General features: G+C 53.8%; 2 protein-coding genes across 2 annotated transcripts; both read left to right on the forward strand.

Moving 5' to 3' along the window:
* The first annotated feature begins 5,864 nt into the window (after positions 1-5,864).
* Positions 5,865-8,817, forward strand: LOC139826376 (sperm-associated antigen 4 protein-like). Its single transcript, XM_071801900.1, has 6 exons — positions 5,865-5,939; positions 6,144-6,213; positions 6,759-6,859; positions 7,444-7,611; positions 7,977-8,066; positions 8,620-8,817. Exons 1-6 carry the CDS (start codon positions 5,880-5,882, stop codon positions 8,773-8,775), a joined length of 645 nt encoding a protein of 214 aa, XP_071658001.1. The 5' UTR covers positions 5,865-5,879; the 3' UTR covers positions 8,776-8,817.
* Positions 8,818-15,752: 6,935 nt separating this feature from the next.
* LOC139826377 (sperm-associated antigen 4 protein-like) lies at positions 15,753-18,690 on the forward strand. Its single transcript, XM_071801901.1, has 6 exons — positions 15,753-15,827; positions 16,032-16,101; positions 16,647-16,747; positions 17,332-17,499; positions 17,865-17,954; positions 18,493-18,690. Exons 1-6 carry the CDS (start codon positions 15,768-15,770, stop codon positions 18,646-18,648), a joined length of 645 nt encoding a protein of 214 aa, XP_071658002.1. The 5' UTR covers positions 15,753-15,767; the 3' UTR covers positions 18,649-18,690.
* Positions 18,691-23,953: the final 5,263 nt, after the last annotated feature.

Below are 23,953 nucleotides of genomic sequence, written 5' to 3' on the forward strand. Positions count from 1 at the left end.
TCGGGGCCTGCAAATAGAAGCCATCATCATGCCAAAAAGATGTATGGGTTTCAAAATACCCTTGTCCATTGTGTAGACCTTTTATTATCAGGAGACCGGGTCGGCCACATTGCGGAGGGTCCAAGATTATGCAAGGGTGTAGCTTTTATCCGCCCATTTTCTTTCACCCTCCTAAGGTACACCTTGGATTGTGTTTTTTTCCAGCCCATCAGTATTTTGGCCCAGCCTTTCACCAGGCTTGCCAGGTTGAGAGTCGGTAACGCGTCAATCCCCTCCCAAGGGATCCCCTTTAAAACACCCTACTTCCAGAGGGCATAACGTTTCTCCCTTGGGGCCCGGGTATCCTCATGCTTCGGGTGTCCCCTACCGTTGTTATTCTGTAGGGGTTGTGCTTTTTCAGAAGCGGGGCGCAACTGTTCATCTGATAGCTTTAGAGTCACCTCCAACAGAGGGCACCGGACCATTCTTTCAGCCATAATTAATTAACTCTTGGGCCACCGCTGCCCATGTCCAATCTTTCTTTTCAGGGAATCTGCGATTGGGGGTCACTTTACCTTCTAATGCGGCAGCATTATTGCCTTTTGCTCTGGGACATCACCTGTATGTGGAGAGTTTCTGGCTGTGTGCTGTGAACAAGCCAGAGCTTGATGTGGCTGTGGTGCAGGCTGTGCTACACGGAAGGATTTCCCTGAGACGCCAAAGACAGAAGGAAAGTAAACAGAAGCTGCTCTGCCCTCGACCCAGGCTGCAGGAGGGGCGTCGCCGCTGCGCACGAACAGTCTGTGAACAGTGCCCTGCAGCTAATCACCATAGTGGGGGGGGATGAGTGACTGTAAGTGTAACCAACTGTAGCCTGCGCTTGCCGCATGGCCTTTTGGTATAGAGTACATAAGGCTTGGAAAAACGTAGTCTCGGGGACATTGATATTCAGTGTTGTTAAGAGTTCATTAAAGAGTACGGATGATAAATTCATATTGAATGAGACTCCTTACTCTCGCCCGGCCCGCCCGTTCGATCAAAGAGCTTATGCCGGCGTCTGCATTCATCGAATTAATTATTACTACACCTGTATTCTTCCTTGCAGCTGAATGCCAAAAGTTTTCAGGGAGTCCGGGAGGTCCTGTACGAGAGGTTTCATTCACTCAGAGTCAACAAGTGTCCTCACTGGGGATTCTGAATTAAATTTAAGCTCCCCGTCATATGTCCTTTGCTGACATGCTGCCCTCTGTCCATTTTCCACTAACTGATTGTCTGACACCACAATGGCAAGGGGGTCCCCTCTTTAGAAAGGCTTAAGGCCGCCAGCCCAAGGGGCTGCTCTTTGAGTTGGGGACCAGGGCGCACGGTGGTCACTGGTGGTAGGGAACACTCCTGGCCCACAGTAGCCCTCGGCTTCCTGCTCCCTTCCTAATGTCTGATCCTCCCCAGACAATGACACCCTCCAAACTTATTCCGTCTCAGAATCTTTTGGTGAACAACGAAAATCCTTTTTTAGATTGGCTACTTCAGTTGCAGAGTATGGAAACTCCTTGGTCATAACTTGAGGGGATTTGTATTCACCATGTTCGTATTGCTGCTTGGTCTTGACTAGGGGACAGAAACGGTGAGGAGGCATTTCTAACTTATCCATCCTCCATTTGCAGCACCACCCACGCTTTGGCAGGGACAGGTGATTTGTCCTTGGCCATGCAAGCCTCTCGTTGCCTGTGGCCAGTCAGGAGACCTGCAGACCCAGCGCCCCTGTAGCCAGGCAAAGTTCTTGTGGCTGGGCAGGCTCCACGGCTTGTCACTGGTGGGCTCCTGGAGAGTGATGTCAGCGCGTGCGGTGGAGGTGGGAGCAAGCAAACTTTGAGACGACTTAAAATATGGCCCCTGACTCAGAAGCCATGCTTACTACAACCTGTGGCCCCATGCTGTCCCACCAGATGCTCAGCGCCGCCACACGGGAACCTTCCTGGCCTACTGGGCGACTGCAGCTTCTGTGAAGAGGAGTGTTAGATGTAAAGGGGCCATGCAGAAATTAAGAAACGTTTGTCACTGACCTGGGAGGAACACAAGGGAGCTCATGACAGAGAAATTCCCATGTATGCTAATAAATATATCTTCTTTACCAAAACAGCTCAGAAACCTGTATGACCTAAAGACTGGGTATGAAACTTCACACTGTTTTGAAATAGTGGCCTTAGTTCATACACTGTTAGTTGAAAACTAAGGAAGATATAACAACACATTTCTGAGAAGAAATTGCTTCAGCCAGTGCTCAGTCAACCTCACAGTGAAAAAGTGCTTCCTGATGTTCAGAGGGAACCTCCAGTATTGCAGTTTGTGCCCATTGCTTCTGGTCCAGTCACTGGGCCTGGCTCTCTCCTCTTTGCATCCTCCCTTTTGCTATTTAAAAACATTACTAAGATTCCCCTACACCTTCTATTCTCCGGGCTGAACAGTCCCAGCTCACTCAGCCTTTCCTTGCATGAGGCATATGCCAGTCTCTTCACCGTCTTACTGGCTTCTTCAGTCCAGACTGCACTCTGTCCTGTAGCTCCACATCGGTCTTCTGCAGCTAAGCCCAGAACCGGACATGGTAGTCCGGGTGTGGTAGGAGTCCTGTTAAACAAGACCGGACCCACTACTCAGCTGCGGGGTACATCTTGCCCCAGGAAGGTATAGGACGTGCTCAGCCGAGTTCCCTGGTGGGTCTGTCGGAGCCGTCTGGGACTGGCCATGTCTGGAACAACGCAGCCACAGCCTCTCTTCACAGACGCCCTTCGGCAGTGCCCCCGCTGCCATCACCTGGACGTGGAAACCCAGCACACCAGTACACTGGGAGAGGCTGTCTGGAGCAGCAAAGGCACCTGGGCAAGAACGGACATCAAGTCTAGGTGGAAGGACTGTGGTGGGTGAAGGAGCATTGGCAGGGACATCTGCCAAGAGGCTTTCCAAAGCCTGTCTTCTGGTCAGGGCCTCTGCATTGGCAGCTTCTCCCTCTCTTCACTCACAAGGTATGGAGACAGTGCACACCAGGGCTCTGTCTTTATCCTCTTTGAGGCGTTTGCTCTCGTTACGACATGGCAAGACCCTGAAGGCTGTCTCATCTTAGAAGGAGCCGATGTGCCTGGAGCCACCTTGGAAGCTGAAGAAACCCAAGATGATGTGGCGCCAGTGGGGCTGAGTGGCCCAAAGAACCCGTGCAGACCATGCACCCTGTCACGCAGAGCCAGCCACCCTACTTGCCCCATGAGACCACCTGTCTGGCAGGGCTGGCCCTACCCAAGCAGGGGGAAGGCGGGGGCAACGCTCAGTGCACCGTGTGGCCCCATGCTGTCCCACCGCACGCTCAGCGCCCCCAGGGCACCTTGTGCCGCCACACAGGAACCTTCCTGGCCTACTGGGCGACTATAAAGCTCTCAGCAAACACCCTCCTTCCTCTCAGCTGGCAGTGCTGAGTTGGCCCCAGCAGAGCGATGCCCAGCCAGTCCCCATGCAATGGCTACTTCGGAAAGACCAAAGGCCCAGGCTTTATTGTGGAGCACGACGTCACATGGCACGCAGTACCCCTCTGGTCAGTTTGGCTTGGCCATCCCAGCTGCGTCCCCTCCCAGGCTCTCGCCCAGCCTCGGCCTACTCGCTTGGGGACACAGCGAGAAACAGGAGAGGCCTCGGCGCTCTGCAAGCGCTGCTCAGCGCCAGCTGAAACGCTGCTGTGTTTCCAACGCTGCCTGGTCACAAGTGCCAAACACAGCACCAAGCGGGCTGCGGGGTCTCTCCCTGACGCCCTCCCCCCAGCCCCTGCAGCTCTGTCTGTGACGTCACAGCCATGCAGGGCCAAGCCCCTCTGAGCTCGGGCACTCTGGGCCATTAGCTGTGGGCCTGCGAGGAGCTCGCAGTGCGCTGGTGGCTCTGTGCCTGTGGCAGGCATTCTCCCAGCTGTCTCCAGGAGGACTTCTGACCGGACAGGCACAGAAGCTTGCTGGAGAGCATCCGTTCTCCCCAGGATGGGGAAGAGAAAGGCTCCTCAGGGAGCACAACGGGCTGCCCCGGTGAGGCGAGGAGGCAGGAGGAGCCCGGGCACCAGACGGCGAGGGTCTGCGCACCACGGTGCTGCAGTAAAGGAAGGCAAGTTCGGTGCTGCCTTTCGCCCCATCTTTGCAGCAAGCCTGCCTGGCTCGGCCGGGCCTGACAGCCCTGCAGAACCAGCGCCCTCCTGCCCCAAAGGAGGCCTGGGGCCACCTCGGCTGTGTGACAACGACAGAGCTGGGCAGCACGTCTGTGTCTTTCTGGGATACTCTAGAAACTGTGCAGTAACCCAGGACTCGTGCCATCCTCCTTCTCCAGGCCCACTGTCAGTGCCCTGCCTGCGAGGGGACCCTGCCCGGCCCTCCACCCGCCCTGGGCCAGGTTGACACGCAGCTGCCCGACTCGATAGGGCATAACCACGGCCCTGCCCCTGCCCCCGCCCCAGGGAGCGAGGCCATAGGACCAGCGCCCACCTCCCTGCAGGGATCTGGCACGTGCTAGACCAGTGTCCTCAAGAAGAGTCCTCAGACTTCTCTCTGGTTTCTTCGCCCAGGCTTGGTCCTCAGTCTGGTGATGGCTGTGGTCTCCCTCCAGAGACGCCTCAGCCCCGGGATCTCCGCCGTGTGAGTACAATACGTGTCCAGTATGGACACACAGACAAAGGGTGCCAGCGGGTCCAGGCGAGCAAGGGGAGGCTGGCAGTGGTCCCCACCAGGAGACCCTGGCTCCTCTCACATTGCTGCTCCTCAGCTGGTAAGAGAAAATCCCCCATGTGCAGGGCCCTCCTCTTGAGCACTGCTAACACCAGGACTCCCTCTTCTATTCAGGAAAGAGATCATCACCTTGAAAAAGAAGAGGCTCTTCACGATCCTCATCTTGATGCTCGCAGGCGCTCTAGGTGAGCATTTGCCTGCTGCCAGCGGAGCGGCAGAGGCACAGAGCGTGAGCTTCAGCGTGAGAGAGAGGTGCTGGTGGGCCCCTTGCAGCCTCCCATGTCTGCAGCTCAGGGAGCTTCCAAGGCGCCCACTACATGCAGAGAAGGGAGGGAAAATGGGCTGTGGCTGTGGGACGCCAAGTGTGCCCTGAAACCAAGGAGAGGGTGCCCACTTGGAGCTGCAAGCTCTGCACCCTTTCCCCCATGTCCTCAGCCAGCCTCTTGCTACCCTGATGTGGGAGGAGACTCTGTGACTCCAGGGATCGTTGGACACCCTAATGAAATAACTCTCTTGGTGATCTGCATTCCAGCTGGTGTTTGCTGCGGGAGCTTGATGCTCATGTTGAGGCTGTGGACACAGGATGTGCCGCAGGTCGGTGACTGTTGTTGTGGGACAGGCAAGCCCCACGGAGGAGCCCTGCTGATGGTGGGCGGGTCCATCGCCCAGTCCCTGCGCTTCTAGGCAGTGACCCAGAGAATCAGCAGCAGCTTCTGCCTTGCCCTCCTAGAGCCGCCAGCTCTGGAAAGCTCCAGCAGCTCTGGGACTCAAATGGAGAACCCTTCCCTTTCAGGTGCTGTTGGGGCAGCCTGCAGCCGACCTGCTTTCCCTGCGGTAAGAGCCCTCTCCTCTCCTGACGCGCGGCACGTTTAGAGGGGTAATGGCAGATGAGCCCGTGCTATTGGCGCTCACTTGTGCAGCGCCCAGGGCTCGTGCCTTTCGCTCCGGCCTGGGCCTTTTGCTAAACCGGGAGGGGAAGGGAAGCATTTGCAAGCCCGCAAAAAAGAAAGAAGGTGGCTTGAGCACCTTTGTCTCTGCTCCTCCTGAGCTTGGAGGCTCTGAGAAGAGCTGAGCCGCTCTCTGACAAGATCTGCTCTCCTTCCTGGTGAATGCAGGAACACGATGACTGTGGGGTCGGAACAATCCCAAGAGATGAAACAGCTGAGAGATGAGCTGGTGCGCCTGGCTGCAGAGATCAGCACTACGAGGAAGGTGATCCTGCACTTTGGGAAGGAGGGCTGGGTCGAGTAGGGCCCTGCACAGGGTGCTTCCTGGGCCAACTGATGGGCTTTTCCTGCCCAGCCCACACATCCATCCCTTGCCAGGGGATGCTGCTTGAGCTTCTCCGCTGTAAAGCTCTTCCTCCTGCCCAGGCCTGATGTGGTTGCTTCCCCTGCTTCTCTCTGTCTTTCCCAGGAAGTTCAGCAGATGAGAGACGCAATGTCTGCAACCACGCAGTTGTCTGACTGGGCTCTGAAAAGTGCAGGTACAGCCGAACGGACAGGGCTGTAGGGCTGTCACGGCACTGGGCTCGTCGTGCTTAGCGCTCCATAAAGCAGGCTGTGCTGCGCACTCTGCTCTCTGGGGCAGAGGGAGGCGGCACGAATCCACAGGGCCCCAGAGCACGACTGTGGCTGAGCGGCTCCCTTGGGCTCGCACCAGACCTGCCGCCAGAGCTCTCGCTGGAGCCCCGGCCGTGCCCTACACAGCGTTTCTGACCTCTCCTCCTCCCCTAAGCCTTCCTGGGGAATGAAAATCAGTGGCCGGGTCATCCTTTGCTGTCCACACAGCGGGGCCTTGCCTTGGGTCTGCTGCCCTTCCCATGGGAGCCTGCAGCATTCCAGCACCCGCAGCCCTTCTCTTTGTGTGGCTGGGAGACAAAGGCTGTCGTCACCAAGCATGGGGATCTCCTTCTGTTTGCTGCATCCCCTGCCAGGGTGTCAGGCTGTGTGCAGGGCTGGCAGGCAGCCTCAGAAATAGCCTGCAGCCAGCAGGTCCTCCAGGCCTGAGGCTGCTCCCTTCTCCCCTTAGGGGCTGCCATTGACCTGCAGAGATCGTCCAGCAGCTGCACAGGCTTCAGCAGTGTGTTCTGGTTCCTGTGGGATCCACCAGAGCTGGATACCTTTGTGCAGGTAGAGTAGCAGAAACCGCCAGTACTGCCTCTCTTGCCCCTTACAGAGTTGGGGACAAGCCCTGGGGCATCTCCCCTCAGGCCAGTGGTGTTCCTCCAGACCACGGCACTGGTCTGGTGCCTGACACTTGAGGATTCGCATGGGACTTGGCTCGCAAAAACAGGGCAGTTATCCTCAGAAAGGGGCTGAGCTGAGCTGAGCTTCCTGCCCATCATCCCTGGTCACTGCTGGCTGAAGGAGCTTCCGCTTTGGCACCCCACTTCCCTGCCACAGCTCGGATTTTCCCTCTCCTGATGGCACAGTGGGGAGTGGGGGGAGGCTGCAGAGCTGTGGGCCAAAGAGAGGGGTTTCTCTGAAACGCTGACTCCGGTGCGGGGCATCGCTGTTTCCCACTGGCTGGCTTTTTTCCTGTGTCCCACACCGGGAAGAGAGCCGGGCACTTCCGCACACTTTCCAGCACACCACTCATTTTGAGCACAAGCCCAGACCACAGGCGCAGTGCCGTCTCTGTGCTTCTGGCTGCGCGGGAGCCCAGCGGGGCCCATCATGGCCTCGCGTTCATGGCTCTTGGCCTCTGCTTTCAGTCGGATACATCCCCGGGATACTGCTGGCCTTTCCAAGGGTCTCAGAGCGAGGTGCTGATCCGGTTGCCCATGCAAATACAACCCACGACCGTCACCATCCAGCACACCTCAAAGGCAGCCTCTCCGCTGGGCACTGTCAGCAGTGCCCCCCGAGATTTCACTGTCTCTGTAAGTCTCTGCCGGGCACTGGGGGCTGGGACTGGGCCACGGGGAAAAGCTGTAAGGGGCACTTGGTCCTCTCTGCACCTCTGCCGAGACTGGAGTGCTCCCAAGCACTGCTGTTCCCTGAGGGGACATTACAAGGGGCACGCCGGGGGGGGTGTCACCGCTCCTAAGGCTTGCTCAGAGTGTTTTGGCCCAGCACCCCCAGGCCTTTGAGCAACAGCCAAGGGGGAGACTCAGCCCCACCGCATCCGGGACCCGACCGTGCTGGTCCTGAAGGGGCTGAGTGGGGATCACGGGCCCACATCTGGCATGAGCCTTTCCTCGTGGACGTCTTCAGCCTGAGCTGCTCCTCTTGCATTTTCTCCAAGGGACTGGCTGAGGAAGACAAAGAGGAAACTCTGCTGGGGACCTTCACCTACAACGTGCAGAAAGAACCGACCCAGACCTTCCCTCTGCAGGTGCAGTGAGTGTGTGTGGGCAAGAGGCCAGGGCCCAAACGCTGGTTTACCAGGAAGTCACTTAAAGAAGGAGTGTGCATGGTCCTTGCCGGGGCAGGGGCTCAACACTGGCCGAGAGAAACACTGATGTGACTGCGGGGCAGAGTGTCATCCAGCAGGGCAGCAAATGCAGAACAACGGCCCCCTTGCCTCCACAGCTGTGTGGGTCGCCAGGGCTACCCGGCTGCACCCGCTGGGCAGCTGGTGGCAGGGAGGGCACTCAGCACCTTGCCCTGGCAGCCGGACTTTCCCCACGCTCCGTTTCCCGCAGCCAGCGAGCCGCAGCTTTCCACAGCTGCCCTCCACACGCCCTGTGGCGGGTGTTTGGTCTGCAGGGGCACGGGGTCCTTTGCCACCTGGGTGGGAGAAGGGAAGGAGGGGGGAGCTGCCGCCTCAGCCGGGATGGGAACTGGTCCTGGAGCAGGGGAGGGGCTGGCAGAGAAGATGCGCGCAGCCTGCGCTCACTCTTTACAGCCCGGGAGTGACGCTGCTTTTTGCCACGGTTTTGTTGCAGAATGGGAACCCCAGAGCCTTCCAGCTTTTGAAGCTCGGCATTCGGAGCAACTGGGGAAAACGAGGATACACCTGCATTTATCGAGTGCAGGTGCATGGGAAGATCGTGGGAGCAAGTGCTGTCCACCAGACACATGTGGACAGCTTACCTGAATAGTTATTAAAGAGTTAAATGGAGAAATAGGCCAGAGGGATGTGGCTGTTAGTCTGCTGCAGGGCACTGTCATATCAGAGGCCCTCTCAAAGCTGCCAAGTTCCGCCTCGTGCAGGCTGAGGCCTTCCTCAGGCTTTCCACTTTCTCTCCACTTCAGGGACGCTTTCTAACTAAGCAAAAGGAGGTGATGCTCCTGTAGCCTTCCCTTGTCACAGTTCCTTGACAAAATCCTGCAGCATGAGGGGCAACCCGCCATCTCATGCCAAGGAAGACTCATCAGACAGCCTGGCAGCATCTGAGGGTCGTGATCCCCAAAGTACTGGCCCATTTCCTTCAGATGGCACCTTGGGGCTGGCGACAGGGTCTGGTACGGGTCCACATGGGGTGCAGCCCGTGCGGGACCTCTGAGGAGTGTCTGGCGTGTTTAGGGCGGTCTGAGCAGCCCAACTGCTGCGCAGCGGGGATACTGGCTCAGCTCCCTGTGCCCACGTGCGCTCCCAGGCACAGCCCTCCGCTTCTGCCTTCTGCGTGTCTTTAAGAGAGCCACCGTTCCCCCAGCCTGAAATGCCAAAACACAGCCAGGTCCCAGCTGAACGCTGAACACACAAGCATCTGTCTTTCTCAAGGGGAGATTTGCCCAGTTCAGCCCTGTATCTTCAACAGCAAGTACGCAAGGGTATGGACCTACACCCGTTCGCCTCAGACTGATGTAGACTTCAAAAGCTAAAGCCAACAGTTCCACTGTCAGCCCTGCCACCTGCTAAGTATGGGAGGCCAGGAAACCAGTGTGGTCTTCTTCTCGCTTCAGTGGGTGCAGCTTTGTGGGGAAAGCTTGGGCACCTCTGGTCTCCTCCCACATTGCTTTCCTCATTTGCCTTTCAATTTAATACAGCAATAGGTATATTCAGGTGGACAATTACATGGTCATCAAGATAATTCATATCCTTATTTGCATCCTAAAAATATTAAGAAGGCTATAACTACCGCTATTATACAAGATATTATACACCAGAATTGGATCACTGTTAGAAGGCTGACTGTGCAAAGCACATTACTGTAAAAAGTCTACGTACAGCTAAGTAGGAAGTTTCAGAAAACACGGGGACTACATAACAGTCGGGGCCTGCAAATAGAAGCCATCATCATGCCAAAAAGATGTATGGGTTTCAAAATACCCTTGTCCATTGTGTAGACCTTTTATTATCAGGAGACCGGGTCGGCCACATTGCGGAGGGTCCAAGATTATGCAAGGGTGTAGCTTTTATCCGCCCATTTTCTTTCACCCTCCTAAGGTACACCTTGGATTGTGTTTTTTTCCAGCCCATCAGTATTTTGGCCCAGCCTTTCACCAGGCTTGCCAGGTTGAGAGTCGGTAACGCGTCAATCCCCTCCCGAGGGATCCCCTTTAAAACACCCTACTTCCAGAGGGCATAACATTTCTCCCTTGGGGCCCGGGTATCCTCATGCTTCGGGTGTCCCCTACCGTTGTTATTCTGTAGGGGTTGTGCTTTTTCAGAAGCGGGGCGCAACTGTTCATCTGATAGCTTTAGAGTCACCTCCAACAGAGGGCACCGGACCATTCTTTCAGCCATAATTAATTAACTCTTGGGCCACCGCTGCCCATGTCCAATCTTTCTTTTCAGGGAATCTGCGATTGGGGGTCACTTTACCTTCTAATGCGGCAGCATTATTGCCTTTTGCTCTGGGACATCACCTGTATGTGGAGAGTTTCTGGCTGTGTGCTGTGAACAAGCCAGAGCTTGATGTGGCTGTGGTGCAGGCTGTGCTACACGGAAGGATTTCCCTGAGACGCCAAAGACAGAAGGAAAGTAAACAGAAGCTGCTCTGCCCTCGACCCAGGCTGCAGGAGGGGCGTCGCCGCTGCGCACGAACAGTCTGTGAACAGTGCCCTGCAGCTAATCACCATAGTGGGGGGGGATGAGTGACTGTAAGTGTAACCAACTGTAGCCTGCGCTTGCCGCATGGCCTTTTGGTATAGAGTACATAAGGCTTGGAAAAACGTAGTCTCGGGGACATTGATATTCAGTGTTGTTAAGAGTTCATTAAAGAGTACGGATGATAAATTCATATTGAATGAGACTCCTTACTCTCGCCCGGCCCGCCCGTTCGATCAAAGAGCTTATGCCGGCGTCTGCATTCATCGAATTAATTATTACTACACCTGTATTCTTCCTTGCAGCTGAATGCCAAAAGTTTTCAGGGAGTCCGGGAGGTCCTGTACGAGAGGTTTCATTCACTCAGAGTCAACAAGTGTCCTCACTGGGGATTCTGAATTAAATTTAAGCTCCCCGTCATATGTCCTTTGCTGACATGCTGCCCTCTGTCCATTTTCCACTAACTGATTGTCTGACACCACAATGGCAAGGGGGTCCCCTCTTTAGAAAGGCTTAAGGCCGCCAGCCCAAGGGGCTGCTCTTTGAGTTGGGGACCAGGGCGCACGGTGGTCACTGGTGGTAGGGAACACTCCTGGCCCACAGTAGCCCTCGGCTTCCTGCTCCCTTCCTAATGTCTGATCCTCCCCAGACAATGACACCCTCCAAACTTATTCCGTCTCAGAATCTTTTGGTGAACAACGAAAATCCTTTTTTAGATTGGCTACTTCAGTTGCAGAGTATGGAAACTCCTTGGTCATAACTTGAGGGGATTTGTATTCACCATGTTCGTATTGCTGCTTGGTCTTGACTAGGGGACAGAAACGGTGAGGAGGCATTTCTAACTTATCCATCCTCCATTTGCAGCACCACCCACGCTTTGGCAGGGACAGGTGATTTGTCCTTGGCCATGCAAGCCTCTCGTTGCCTGTGGCCAGTCAGGAGACCTGCAGACCCAGCGCCCCTGTAGCCAGGCAAAGTTCTTGTGGCTGGGCAGGCTCCACGGCTTGTCACTGGTGGGCTCCTGGAGAGTGATGTCAGCGCGTGCGGTGGAGGTGGGAGCAAGCAAACTTTGAGACGACTTAAAATATGGCCCCTGACTCAGAAGCCATGCTTACTACAACCTGTGGCCCCATGCTGTCCCACCAGATGCTCAGCGCCGCCACACGGGAACCTTCCTGGCCTACTGGGCGACTGCAGCTTCTGTGAAGAGGAGTGTTAGATGTAAAGGGGCCATGCAGAAATTAAGAAACGTTTGTCACTGACCTGGGAGGAACACAAGGGAGCTCATGACAGAGAAATTCCCATGTATGCTAATAAATATATCTTCTTTACCAAAACAGCTCAGAAACCTGTATGACCTAAAGACTGGGTATGAAACTTCACACTGTTTTGAAATAGTGGCCTTAGTTCATACACTGTTAGTTGAAAACTAAGGAAGATATAACAACACATTTCTGAGAAGAAATTGCTTCAGCCAGTGCTCAGTCAACCTCACAGTGAAAAAGTGCTTCCTGATGTTCAGAGGGAACCTCCAGTATTGCAGTTTGTGCCCATTGCTTCTGGTCCAGTCACTGGGCCTGGCTCTCTCCTCTTTGCATCCTCCCTTTTGCTATTTAAAAACATTACTAAGATTCCCCTACACCTTCTATTCTCCGGGCTGAACAGTCCCAGCTCACTCAGCCTTTCCTTGCATGAGGCATATGCCAGTCTCTTCACCGTCTTACTGGCTTCTTCAGTCCAGACTGCACTCTGTCCTGTAGCTCCACATCGGTCTTCTGCAGCTAAGCCCAGAACCGGACATGGTAGTCCGGGTGTGGTAGGAGTCCTGTTAAACAAGACCGGACCCACTACTCAGCTGCGGGGTACATCTTGCCCCAGGAAGGTATAGGACGTGCTCAGCCGAGTTCCCTGGTGGGTCTGTCGGAGCCGTCTGGGACTGGCCATGTCTGGAACAACGCAGCCACAGCCTCTCTTCACAGACGCCCTTCGGCAGTGCCCCCGCTGCCATCACCTGGACGTGGAAACCCAGCACACCAGTACACTGGGAGAGGCTGTCTGGAGCAGCAAAGGCACCTGGGCAAGAACGGACATCAAGTCTAGGTGGAAGGACTGTGGTGGGTGAAGGAGCATTGGCAGGGACATCTGCCAAGAGGCTTTCCAAAGCCTGTCTTCTGGTCAGGGCCTCTGCATTGGCAGCTTCTCCCTCTCTTCACTCACAAGGTATGGAGACAGTGCACACCAGGGCTCTGTCTTTATCCTCTTTGAGGCGTTTGCTCTCGTTACGACATGGCAAGACCCTGAAGGCTGTCTCATCTTAGAAGGAGCCGATGTGCCTGGAGCCACCTTGGAAGCTGAAGAAACCCAAGATGATGTGGCGCCAGTGGGGCTGAGTGGCCCAAAGAACCCGTGCAGACCATGCACCCTGTCACGCAGAGCCAGCCACCCTACTTGCCCCATGAGACCACCTGTCTGGCAGGGCTGGCCCTACCCAAGCAGGGGGAAGGCGGGGGCAACGCTCAGTGCACCGTGTGGCCCCATGCTGTCCCACCGCACGCTCAGCGCCCCCAGGGCACCTTGTGCCGCCACACAGGAACCTTCCTGGCCTACTGGGCGACTATAAAGCTCTCAGCAAACACCCTCCTTCCTCTCAGCTGGCAGTGCTGAGTTGGCCCCAGCAGAGCGATGCCCAGCCAGTCCCCATGCAATGGCTACTTCGGAAAGACCAAAGGCCCAGGCTTTATTGTGGAGCACGACGTCACATGGCACGCAGTACCCCTCTGGTCAGTTTGGCTTGGCCATCCCAGCTGCGTCCCCTCCCAGGCTCTCGCCCAGCCTCGGCCTACTCGCTTGGGGACACAGCGAGAAACAGGAGAGGCCTCGGCGCTCTGCAAGCGCTGCTCAGCGCCAGCTGAAACGCTGCTGTGTTTCCAACGCTGCCTGGTCACAAGTGCCAAACACAGCACCAAGCGGGCTGCGGGGTCTCTCCCTGACGCCCTCCCCCCAGCCCCTGCAGCTCTGTCTGTGACGTCACAGCCATGCAGGGCCAAGCCCCTCTGAGCTCGGGCACTCTGGGCCATTAGCTGTGGGCCTGCGAGGAGCTCGCAGTGCGCTGGTGGCTCTGTGCCTGTGGCAGGCATTCTCCCAGCTGTCTCCAGGAGGACTTCTGACCGGACAGGCACAGAAGCTTGCTGGAGAGCATCCGTTCTCCCCAGGATGGGGAAGAGAAAGGCTCCTCAGGGAGCACAACGGGCTGCCCCGGTGAGGCGAGGAGGCAGGAGGAGCCCGGGCACCAGACGGCGAGGGTCTGCGCACCACGGTGCTGCAGTAAAGGAAGGCAAGTTCGGTGCTGCCTTTCGCCCCATCTTTGCAGCAAGCCTGCCTGGCTCGGCCGGGCCTGACAGCCCTGCAGAACCAGCGCCCTCCTGCCCCAAAGGAGGCCTGGGGCCACCTCGGCTGTGTGACAACGACAGAGCTGGCCATCACGTCTGTGTCTTTCTGGGATACTCTAGAAACTGTGCAGTAACCCAGGACTCGTGCCATCCTCCTTCTCCAGGCCCACTGTCAGTGCCCTGCCTGCGAGGGGACCCTGCCCGGCCCTCCACCCGCCCTGGGCCAGGTTGACACGCAGCTGCCCGACTCGATAGGGCATAACCACGGCCCTGCCCCTGCCCCCGCCCCAGGGAGCGAGGCCATAGGACCAGCGCCCACCTCCCTGCAGGGATCTGGCACGTGCTAGACCAGTGTCCTCAAGAAGAGTCCTCAGACTTCTCTCTGGTTTCTTCGCCCAGGCTTGGTCCTCAGTCTGGTGATGGCTGTGGTCTCCCTCCAGAGACGCCTCAGCCCCGGGATCTCCGCCGTGTGAGTACAATACGTGTCCAGTATGGACACACAGACAAAGGGTGCCAGCGGGTCCAGGCGAGCAAGGGGAGGCTGGCAGTGGTCCCCACCAGGAGACCCTGGCTCCTCTCACATTGCTGCTCCTCAGCTGGTAAGAGAAAATCCCCCATGTGCAGGGCCCTCCTCTTGAGCACTGCTAACACCAGGACTCCCTCTTCTATTCAGGAAAGAGATCATCACCTTGAAAAAGAAGAGGCTCTTCACGATCCTCATCTTGATGCTCGCAGGCGCTCTAGGTGAGCATTTGCCTGCTGCCAGCGGAGCGGCAGAGGCACAGAGCGTGAGCTTCAGCGTGAGAGAGAGGTGCTGGTGGGCCCCTTGCAGCCTCCCATGTCTGCAGCTCAGGGAGCTTCCAAGGCGCCCACTACATGCAGAGAAGGGAGGGAAAATGGGCTGTGGCTGTGGGACGCCAAGTGTGCCCTGAAACCAAGGAGAGGGTGCCCACTTGGAGCTGCAAGCTCTGCACCCTTTCCCCCATGTCCTCAGCCAGCCTCTTGCTACCCTGATGTGGGAGGAGACTCTGTGACTCCAGGGATCGTTGGACACCCTAATGAAATAACTCTCTTGGTGATCTGCATTCCAGCTGGTGTTTGCTGCGGGAGCTTGATGCTCATGTTGAGGCTGTGGACACAGGATGTGCCGCAGGTCGGTGACTGTTGTTGTGGGACAGGCAAGCCCCACGGAGGAGCCCTGCTGATGGTGGGCGGGTCCATCGCCCAGTCCCTGCGCTTCTAGGCAGTGACCCAGAGAATCAGCAGCAGCTTCTGCCTTGCCCTCCTAGAGCCGCCAGCTCTGGAAAGCTCCAGCAGCTCTGGGACTCAAATGGAGAACCCTTCCCTTTCAGGTGCTGTTGGGGCAGCCTGCAGCCGACCTGCTTTCCCTGCGGTAAGAGCCCTCTCCTCTCCTGACGCGCGGCACGTTTAGAGGGGTAATGGCAGATGAGCCCGTGCTATTGGCGCTCACTTGTGCAGCGCCCAGGGCTCGTGCCTTTCGCTCCGGCCTGGGCCTTTTGCTAAACCGGGAGGGGAAGGGAAGCATTTGCAAGCCCGCAAAAAAGAAAGAAGGTGGCTTGAGCACCTTTGTCTCTGCTCCTCCTGAGCTTGGAGGCTCTGAGAAGAGCTGAGCCGCTCTCTGACAAGATCTGCTCTCCTTCCTGGTGAATGCAGGAACACGATGACTGTGGGGTCGGAACAATCCCAAGAGATGAAACAGCTGAGAGATGAGCTGGTGCGCCTGGCTGCAGAGATCAGCACTACGAGGAAGGTGATCCTGCACTTTGGGAAGGAGGGCTGGGTCGAGTAGGGCCCTGCACAGGGTGCTTCCTGGGCCAACTGATGGGCTTTTCCTGCCCAGCCCACACATCCATCCCTTGCCAGGGGATGCTGCTTGAGCTTCTCCGCTGTAAAGCTCTTCCTCCTGCCCAGGCCTGATGTGGTTGCTTCCCCTGCTTCTCTCTGTCTTTCCCAGGAAGTTCAGCAGATGAGAGACGCAATGTCTGCAACCACGCAGTTGTCTGACTGGGCTCTGAAAAGTGCAGGTACAGCCGAACGGACAGGGCTGTAGGGCTGTCACGGCACTGGGCTCGTCGTGCTTAGCGCTCCATAAAGCAGGCTGTGCTGCGCACTCTGCTCTCTGGGGCAGAGGGAGGCGGCACGAATCCACAGGGCCCCAGAGCACGACTGTGGCTGAGCGGCTCCCTTGGGCTCGCACCAGACCTGCCGCCAGAGCTCTCGCTGGAGCCCCGGCCGTGCCCTACACAGCGTTTCTGACCTCTCCTCCTCCCCTAAGCCTTCCTGGGGAATGAAAATCAGTGGCCGGGTCATCCTTTGCTGTCCACACAGCGGGGCCTTGCCTTGGGTCTGCTGCCCTTCCCATGGGAGCCTGCAGCATTCCAGCACCCGCAGCCCTTCTCTTTGTGTGGCTGGGAGACAAAGGCTGTCGTCACCAAGCATGGGGATCTCCTTCTGTTTGCTGCATCCCCTGCCAGGGTGTCAGGCTGTGTGCAGGGCTGGCAGGCAGCCTCAGAAATAGCCTGCAGCCAGCAGGTCCTCCAGGCCTGAGGCTGCTCCCTTCTCCCCTTAGGGGCTGCCATTGACCTGCAGAGATCGTCCAGCAGCTGCACAGGCTTCAGCAGTGTGTTCTGGTTCCTGTGGGATCCACCAGAGCTGGATACCTTTGTGCAGGTAGAGTAGCAGAAACCGCCAGTACTGCCTCTCTTGCCCCTTACAGAGTTGGGGACAAGCCCTGGGGCATCTCCCCTCAGGCCAGTGGTGTTCCTCCAGACCACGGCACTGGTCTGGTGCCTGACACTTGAGGATTCGCATGGGACTTGGCTCGCAAAAACAGGGCAGTTATCCTCAGAAAGGGGCTGAGCTGAGCTGAGCTTCCTGCCCATCATCCCTGGTCACTGCTGGCTGAAGGAGCTTCCGCTTTGGCACCCCACTTCCCTGCCACAGCTCGGATTTTCCCTCTCCTGATGGCACAGTGGGGAGTGGGGGGAGGCTGCAGAGCTGTGGGCCAAAGAGAGGGGTTTCTCTGAAACGCTGACTCCGGTGCGGGGCATCGCTGTTTCCCACTGGCTGGCTTTTTTCCTGTGTCCCACACCGGGAAGAGAGCCGGGCACTTCCGCACACTTTCCAGCACACCACTCATTTTGAGCACAAGCCCAGACCACAGGCGCAGTGCCGTCTCTGTGCTTCTGGCTGCGCGGGAGCCCAGCGGGGCCCATCATGGCCTCGCGTTCATGGCTCTTGGCCTCTGCTTTCAGTCGGATACATCCCCGGGATACTGCTGGCCTTTCCAAGGGTCTCAGAGCGAGGTGCTGATCCGGTTGCCCATGCAAATACAACCCACGACCGTCACCATCCAGCACACCTCAAAGGCAGCCTCTCCGCTGGGCACTGTCAGCAGTGCCCCCCGAGATTTCACTGTCTCTGTAAGTCTCTGCCGGGCACTGGGGGCTGGGACTGGGCCACGGGGAAAAGCTGTAAGGGGCACTTGGTCCTCTCTGCACCTCTGCCGAGACTGGAGTGCTCCCAAGCACTGCTGTTCCCTGAGGGGACATTACAAGGGGCACGCCGGGGGGGGTGTCACCGCTCCTAAGGCTTGCTCAGAGTGTTTTGGCCCAGCACCCCCAGGCCTTTGAGCAACAGCCAAGGGGGAGACTCAGCCCCACCGCATCCGGGACCCGACCGTGCTGGTCCTGAAGGGGCTGAGTGGGGATCACGGGCCCACATCTGGCATGAGCCTTTCCTCGTGGACGTCTTCAGCCTGAGCTGCTCCTCTTGCATTTTCTCCAAGGGACTGGCTGAGGAAGACAAAGAGGAAACTCTGCTGGGGACCTTCACCTACAACGTGCAGAAAGAACCGACCCAGACCTTCCCTCTGCAGGTGCAGTGAGTGTGTGTGGGCAAGAGGCCAGGGCCCAAACGCTGGTTTACCAGGAAGTCACTTAAAGAAGGAGTGTGCATGGTCCTTGCCGGGGCAGGGGCTCAACACTGGCCGAGAGAAACACTGATGTGACTGCGGGGCAGAGTGTCATCCAGCAGGGCAGCAAATGCAGAACAAGGGCCCCCTTGCCCCCACAGCTTTGTGGGTCCCCAGGGCTACCCGGCTGCACCCGCTGGGCAGCTGGTGGCAGGGAGGGCACTCAGCACCTTGCCCTGGCAGCCGGACTTTTCCCACGCTCCGTTTCCCGCAGCCAGCGAGCCGCAGCTTTCCACAGCTGCCCTCCACACGCCCTGTGGCGGGTGTTTAGGGTCCTTTGCCACCTGGGTGGGAGAAGGGAAGGAGGGGTGAGCTGCCGCCTCAGCCGGGATGGGAACTGGTCCTGGAGCAGGGGAGGGGCTGGCAGAGAAGATGCGCGCAGCCTGCGCTCACTCTTTACAGCCCGGGAGTGACGCTGCTTTTTGCCACGGTTTTGTTGCAGAATGGGAACCCCAGAGCCTTCCAGCTTTTGAAGCTCGGCATTCGGAGCAACTGGGGAAAACGAGGATACACCTGCATTTATCGAGTGCAGGTGCATGGGAAGATCGTGGGAGCAAGTGCTGTCCACCAGACACATGTGGACAGCTTACCTGAATAGTTATTAAAGAGTTAAATGGAGAAATAGGCCAGAGGGATGTGGCTGTTAGTCTGCTGCAGGGCACTGTCATATCAGAGGCCCTCTCAAAGCTGCCAAGTTCCGCCTCGTGCAGGCTGAGGCCTTCCTCAGGCTTTCCACTTTCTCTCCACTTCAGGGACGCTTTCTAACTAAGCAAAAGGAGGTGATGCTCCTGTAGCCTTCCCTTGTCACAGTTCCTTGACAAAATCCTGCAGCATGAGGGGCAACCCGCCATCTCATGCCAAGGAAGACTCATCAGACAGCCTGGCAGCATCTGAGGGTCGTGATCCCCAAAGTACTGGCCCATTTCCTTCAGATGGCACCTTGGGGCTGGCGACAGGGTCTGGTACGGGTCCACATGGGGTGCAGCCCGTGCGGGACCTCTGAGGAGTGTCTGGCGTGTTTAGGGCGGTCTGAGCAGCCCAACTGCTGCGCAGCGGGGATACTGGCTCAGCTCCCTGTGCCCACGTGCGCTCCCAGGCACAGCCCTCCGCTTCTGCCTTCTGCGTGTCTTTAAGAGAGCCACCGTTCCCCCAGCCTGAAATGCCAAAACACAGCCAGGTCCCAGCTGAACGCTGAACACACAAGCATCTGTCTTTTTCAAGGGGAGATTTGCCCAGTTCAGCCCTGTATCTTCAACAGCAAGTACGCAAGGGTATGGACCTACACCCGTTCGCCTCAGACTGATGTAGACTTCAAAAGCTAAAGCCAACAGTTCCACTGTCAGCCCTGCCACCTGCTAAGTATGGGAGGCCAGGAAACCAGTGTGGTCTTCTTCTCGCTTCAGTGGGTGCAGCTTTGTGGGGAAAGCTTGGGCACCTCTGGTCTCCTCCCACATTGCTTTCCTCATTTGCCTTTCAATTTAATACGGCAATAGGTATATTCAGGTGGACAATTACATGGTCATCAAGCTAATTCACAGGTCAAGGTGGTAGAGGTCGGTGTACTGCTGCCAGAGAATCCTTCTGCTACTGCTCTGTATTGGCAATGTGAGAGCACACTGGTGCAAATTTCGTTTTTTACCGAAAACTGTATCAGAAACACTTGGAAGAAAAACATCTTTTAAAAATGTAAAACTAGTAAACTTCTAGTTACTGGCCTCCTAATAGACTTTTGTACATGGAGGGCAAGGATGTGATTTGAGACAGCCACCGTGGCTTCACAAAGGGCAAGTCTTGCCTGACCAGCCTAGTGGCCTTCTAGGATATGGATTTGATGGATGGATTTTTCAGTGGATCAGAACTTGGCTTGATGGTGGTAAATGATTCTGTGTCCAGATGGAGATCAGTGTAGAGCAGTTTCCTTCAGGAGTCCATATTGGGACCCAGTACTGTTTAATATCTTCATCAGTGACAAGTGCACTCTCAGTAAATTTGCAGATGACACCAAGTTCAGTGGTGTGGTTGGCATGCCTGAGGGATGGAATGCCATTCAGAGGTACTTGGACAAGCTTCAGAAGTGGGCCCATGTGAACCTCACAAGGTTCAACAAGGCCAAGTGCAAGGTCCTGTCCTGTGTCAGTGCCACCCTTGTTATCAATACCAGCTGGGGGATGAAGGGATCAAGAGCAGCACTGTGCAGCAGGACTTGGGGGTACCAGTGGATGCAAAACTTAATACAAGCTGTCAGTGTGCACTCGCAGCCCAGAAGGCAAATCATGTCTTGGGCTGCATCAAAAGGACCGTGGCCAACTGGTTGAGGGAGATGATTCTGCCCCTCTACTCTGCTCTGGTGAGATCCCACCTGGAGTCCTGCATCCAGCTCTGGAGTCCTCAGTACAGTATAGACATGGACTTATTGGAGAGGGGCCAGAGGAGGCCACAAAAATGATCAGAGGGCTGGAACAGCTCTGCTGTGAGGACAGGCTGAGAGATCTGGGATTGTTGCCTGGAGTAGAGAGGGTTCTGGTCTTTCAGTAATTAAAAGGAGCTTATAAGAAAGATGGGGATAGATGTTTTAGCAGGGCCTGTTATGACAGGACAAAGGCTAATGGTTTTAAACTAAAGGTAGATTCAGACTAGACACAAAAAATAAATTCTTTATGATGAGGGTGGAGAAACATTGAAGAGGTTGCCCAGAGAGGTGGTAAATGCTCCATCTCTGGAAACACTCAGGGCCAGGCTGGACACAGCTCTGAGCAACCTGATCTAACTGAGGATGTCAGTTAGATCAGGAGTCAGACTGGATGACCTTTTAGGGACCCTTCCAATTCAAACCATTCTATGATTCAATCAAGATATAAATTTATTGTCGAGAACAATCAGAAATGTCCCACTGGGCATCTTCCTATTAAAGCCTTTTTCACACTGAGATCCCTTAATAGACTATAATAATGTTTGTACCAATTGTCATTTACAGCGAGAAACTTCCTGCCTCTAGTGACACTTGAAAACATCCCTAAATTTTCCAATTAAATTTTTATTTGACCTATAATAAAAATAACCAACACTAGGCAACAAATTTTTAGTATCTCTTGAGTAGCATATTAAGACTGATTCTTTTGTATTTCTATGCAGAACAACTTAGTTGGCCTACCATTTTCTATGGAATAATTTTGTGGTCAGCTGTAACCATGTATTTGTGACTTAGCGTTTCATTGCTGTAAAATTGAACACTCTGTCACAAATCTAGTATTATTATGACTTAAAGTGCTGGATAAAATTGGAGAATGGTATAAACTGGAAAAGAACAAAGCTTTTTATGTCTAGTAATAGGTGAATAGGGAAAGACCTCTCTTGAGAAATGATTGGTGACGTTGTACTTATATTTGTCCTTGAACTTTAAAAATTGGTAAGTTAGGTCCCATTCCTCATGTTTTACAGGCTCCATCTCATGGCACAAACTCCTAATTATTTTAAATAGGCAGAATCCAGATCAAGTAGAAGAAAAGTTTAAAACCTAAAATGAAAAAAACTGTTTGGAAGGAGAGAAACAGTAGGATGCCCAATGACAGCTCTTTAAACAAGAGTTTTTGTTAGAGATTGATCTGTTTATTGAAAAGCACTTAACTTGACAGTGCATCTTTGTTGAAAATGACCCAGATATCTCTCATGCATCCTTCGTGAATTAACTCAGAAGCTAATACCTAGGGGACAGAAGCTTGGCAAGAAGCCTTGTTGGCTTTCTCACTTGTTTGCAGACTGAAATTATAGTGAATTGTAAGGACTGTTACTTTGCAGTAAATTTCACACTCCTGCCCTTCCAGGAGTTAAAATCAAATGTGCTCTGAAACAAGAGAAATTGACATATGATGAAATATGAAGCTTTTTGAGCAGTTAACCTCCTCCAGTGGGTTCTTGGAGTGCAGGGATCCAGAAATCCTATCACATTTGGTGTGTAAGGTCTGGTGGAAAAGCAGGTATGCACCTGAATGAATGTGGGACTCCTAGGGAGATAACATGACTGTGCAGCTTTTGGTTGAATTAATGAAATCCAAAGTGAAAAATGTAAAACAGCAAGACTGAAAGAGTGCTAGAGTTGAAAACGTTTTAATTTTGCTAGATTCGAAGGAAAAACATAGGAACTAAAAAAGAGAGGGGCAGAATAAAACACTTCATTTGCAGGGTATATAAAGAGAAACTAGAAATAGAGTTTATTATGGATTGAACTTTGCTGTCTTTACAGTTAATAGGTGATATATTAGTTTCTGAATTATTCTAACCAAATCTGCAAGAAAATTTGCAAGGCAGGGCATTTTCAACATGACTCTAAGCAACACAGAGCTTTCTGTTGAAGAAAATATAAGCTGTGTGTGTTTTCTTTTCATTGAACCATGTATTAAAATCTATATCCCATTGCTAACGAAACGTCTGGTAAACATGCTACCAAATTTCCAAAAGAAAGTTGGATCCTATCATGTGCTCTGTAGTCCATAATCACTTTTGAAATTATTATAGCATGTTTAAATATTTTTCTAACTGTTACTAGCCAGGGTTAGAGAAAGGCATTTATATCTAGGATTTCATACAAAGAGCATTACCTGTTTGCCAAAATGTGTGTTAATTTGACATGCACTAATACGTACTTGGTGATGACCTGATGTTAGGTGTGGATTAAAAAGATCTGAAATATTGTATTAACATTAGTGAAGTTTGCAAAGTCAAACCAACCAATAATAATTTATATCCTAATGACTTGTGAAAAACAAATACACCAGACATAATTTCACACACACAGACACAAAGCCTGGGAAGTACCACTATAAGTGTGAGATCTGCCTTAAGTATTTTGCGATACATTGCATCACCGGATGTAGTACTCCTCGATGAAACAATCCCCATTGATTTCAGGTGCTTTTTTGAAAGTCTTTGTAATGAACTTATCTTTTTTTTTTTTCTGTTTCTCCCCATATGAAGTAGCATACCAGAGCACTGAGACTGTTAGTACCAGTCTAGTTTGTCACATCTTTCTTGCACTTGTCTTGCTGTTTCTCACTCCAAAAAAGCCTTGCAAATTATGTTTCTTTCACAGGGCAATATCTGAAGTATAGTTCCTGCCTAGTCTTTTTCAAAATGTCCTATACACCCACAACCCTCCAAAAATAAGAATTTCTCATGTAATACTTTCATTTATATTGGTGGAGACATGGAAAACACACACAAAAAAAGTGATTATTAGTAAGTGAGCCCATCCATTAGGTATAGTACACATTGATTATTGCCTAGGAACAACCTGAGGCTGGTGAAGTGACACTTTCCATCCTTAGATCTCAAGGCATTTTATGTATGACTAATTTTATCACTAATTTTATGCTAAAGCTGAAAAACACTCATCTTTGCATAGGTACCTCCCTGGCCAAAGGAAAACGTAGGAAAAAAAAAAAAAAACACACTCTCAACCCATGTATTTATCTACTATTATACAACAAGGCAGTTTGAAATAATGAGAGGGGAAAAAATAGGAGAAAAATACTGTTTCCTTGATAAGAAGAGCACTACAAGAATCCTAGATTTCTTTCTGCAGTATTTCAAGGCATTCTCACATAGTGAATGACTATATAATCAGATACATTTCTAACCTGTAGTTCTGACATTAGCTAAAATTGCCTAGTTTTGCTCCTGACTCTCTGTCTGGCACATGTGCTCCTGCAAAATCTTTAACCCAATACGCTACAGGACAAATTTATCAAAAAACGAAGTTTAGAGTATCTTCGAGCTAAACTATTTGCAGAAGGTTGCAAAATCTTGGGCTGAAGATGAGCAGCAGAAATAAGTATCGAAACAACTTCATAACCTATCATCTACTGAAATACAGCAACTGGGAAGAATTTTTCTGTCAGGTCACAACA

This window comes from Patagioenas fasciata, chromosome Z (genome assembly GCF_037038585.1).
Source record: "Patagioenas fasciata isolate bPatFas1 chromosome Z, bPatFas1.hap1, whole genome shotgun sequence".
Lineage (NCBI taxonomy): Eukaryota > Metazoa > Chordata > Aves > Columbiformes > Columbidae > Patagioenas > Patagioenas fasciata.

Excerpts from the sequence above, each read along its gene's own strand:
- LOC139826377 (XM_071801901.1), top strand. The coding sequence starts at position 15,768 with ATGAAACAGCTGAGAGATGAGCTGGTGCGCCTGGCTGCAGAGATCAGC. Across the intron at positions 15,828-16,031 it reads AGATCAGCACTACGAGGAAG|GAAGTTCAGCAGATGAGAGA; the intron begins GTGATCCTGCAC and ends TGTCTTTCCCAG. Across the intron at positions 16,748-17,331 it reads AGCTGGATACCTTTGTGCAG|TCGGATACATCCCCGGGATA; the intron begins GTAGAGTAGCAG and ends CTCTGCTTTCAG.
- LOC139826376 (XM_071801900.1), top strand. The coding sequence starts at position 5,880 with ATGAAACAGCTGAGAGATGAGCTGGTGCGCCTGGCTGCAGAGATCAGC. Across the intron at positions 6,860-7,443 it reads AGCTGGATACCTTTGTGCAG|TCGGATACATCCCCGGGATA; the intron begins GTAGAGTAGCAG and ends CTCTGCTTTCAG. Across the intron at positions 7,612-7,976 it reads CCCGAGATTTCACTGTCTCT|GGACTGGCTGAGGAAGACAA; the intron begins GTAAGTCTCTGC and ends ATTTTCTCCAAG.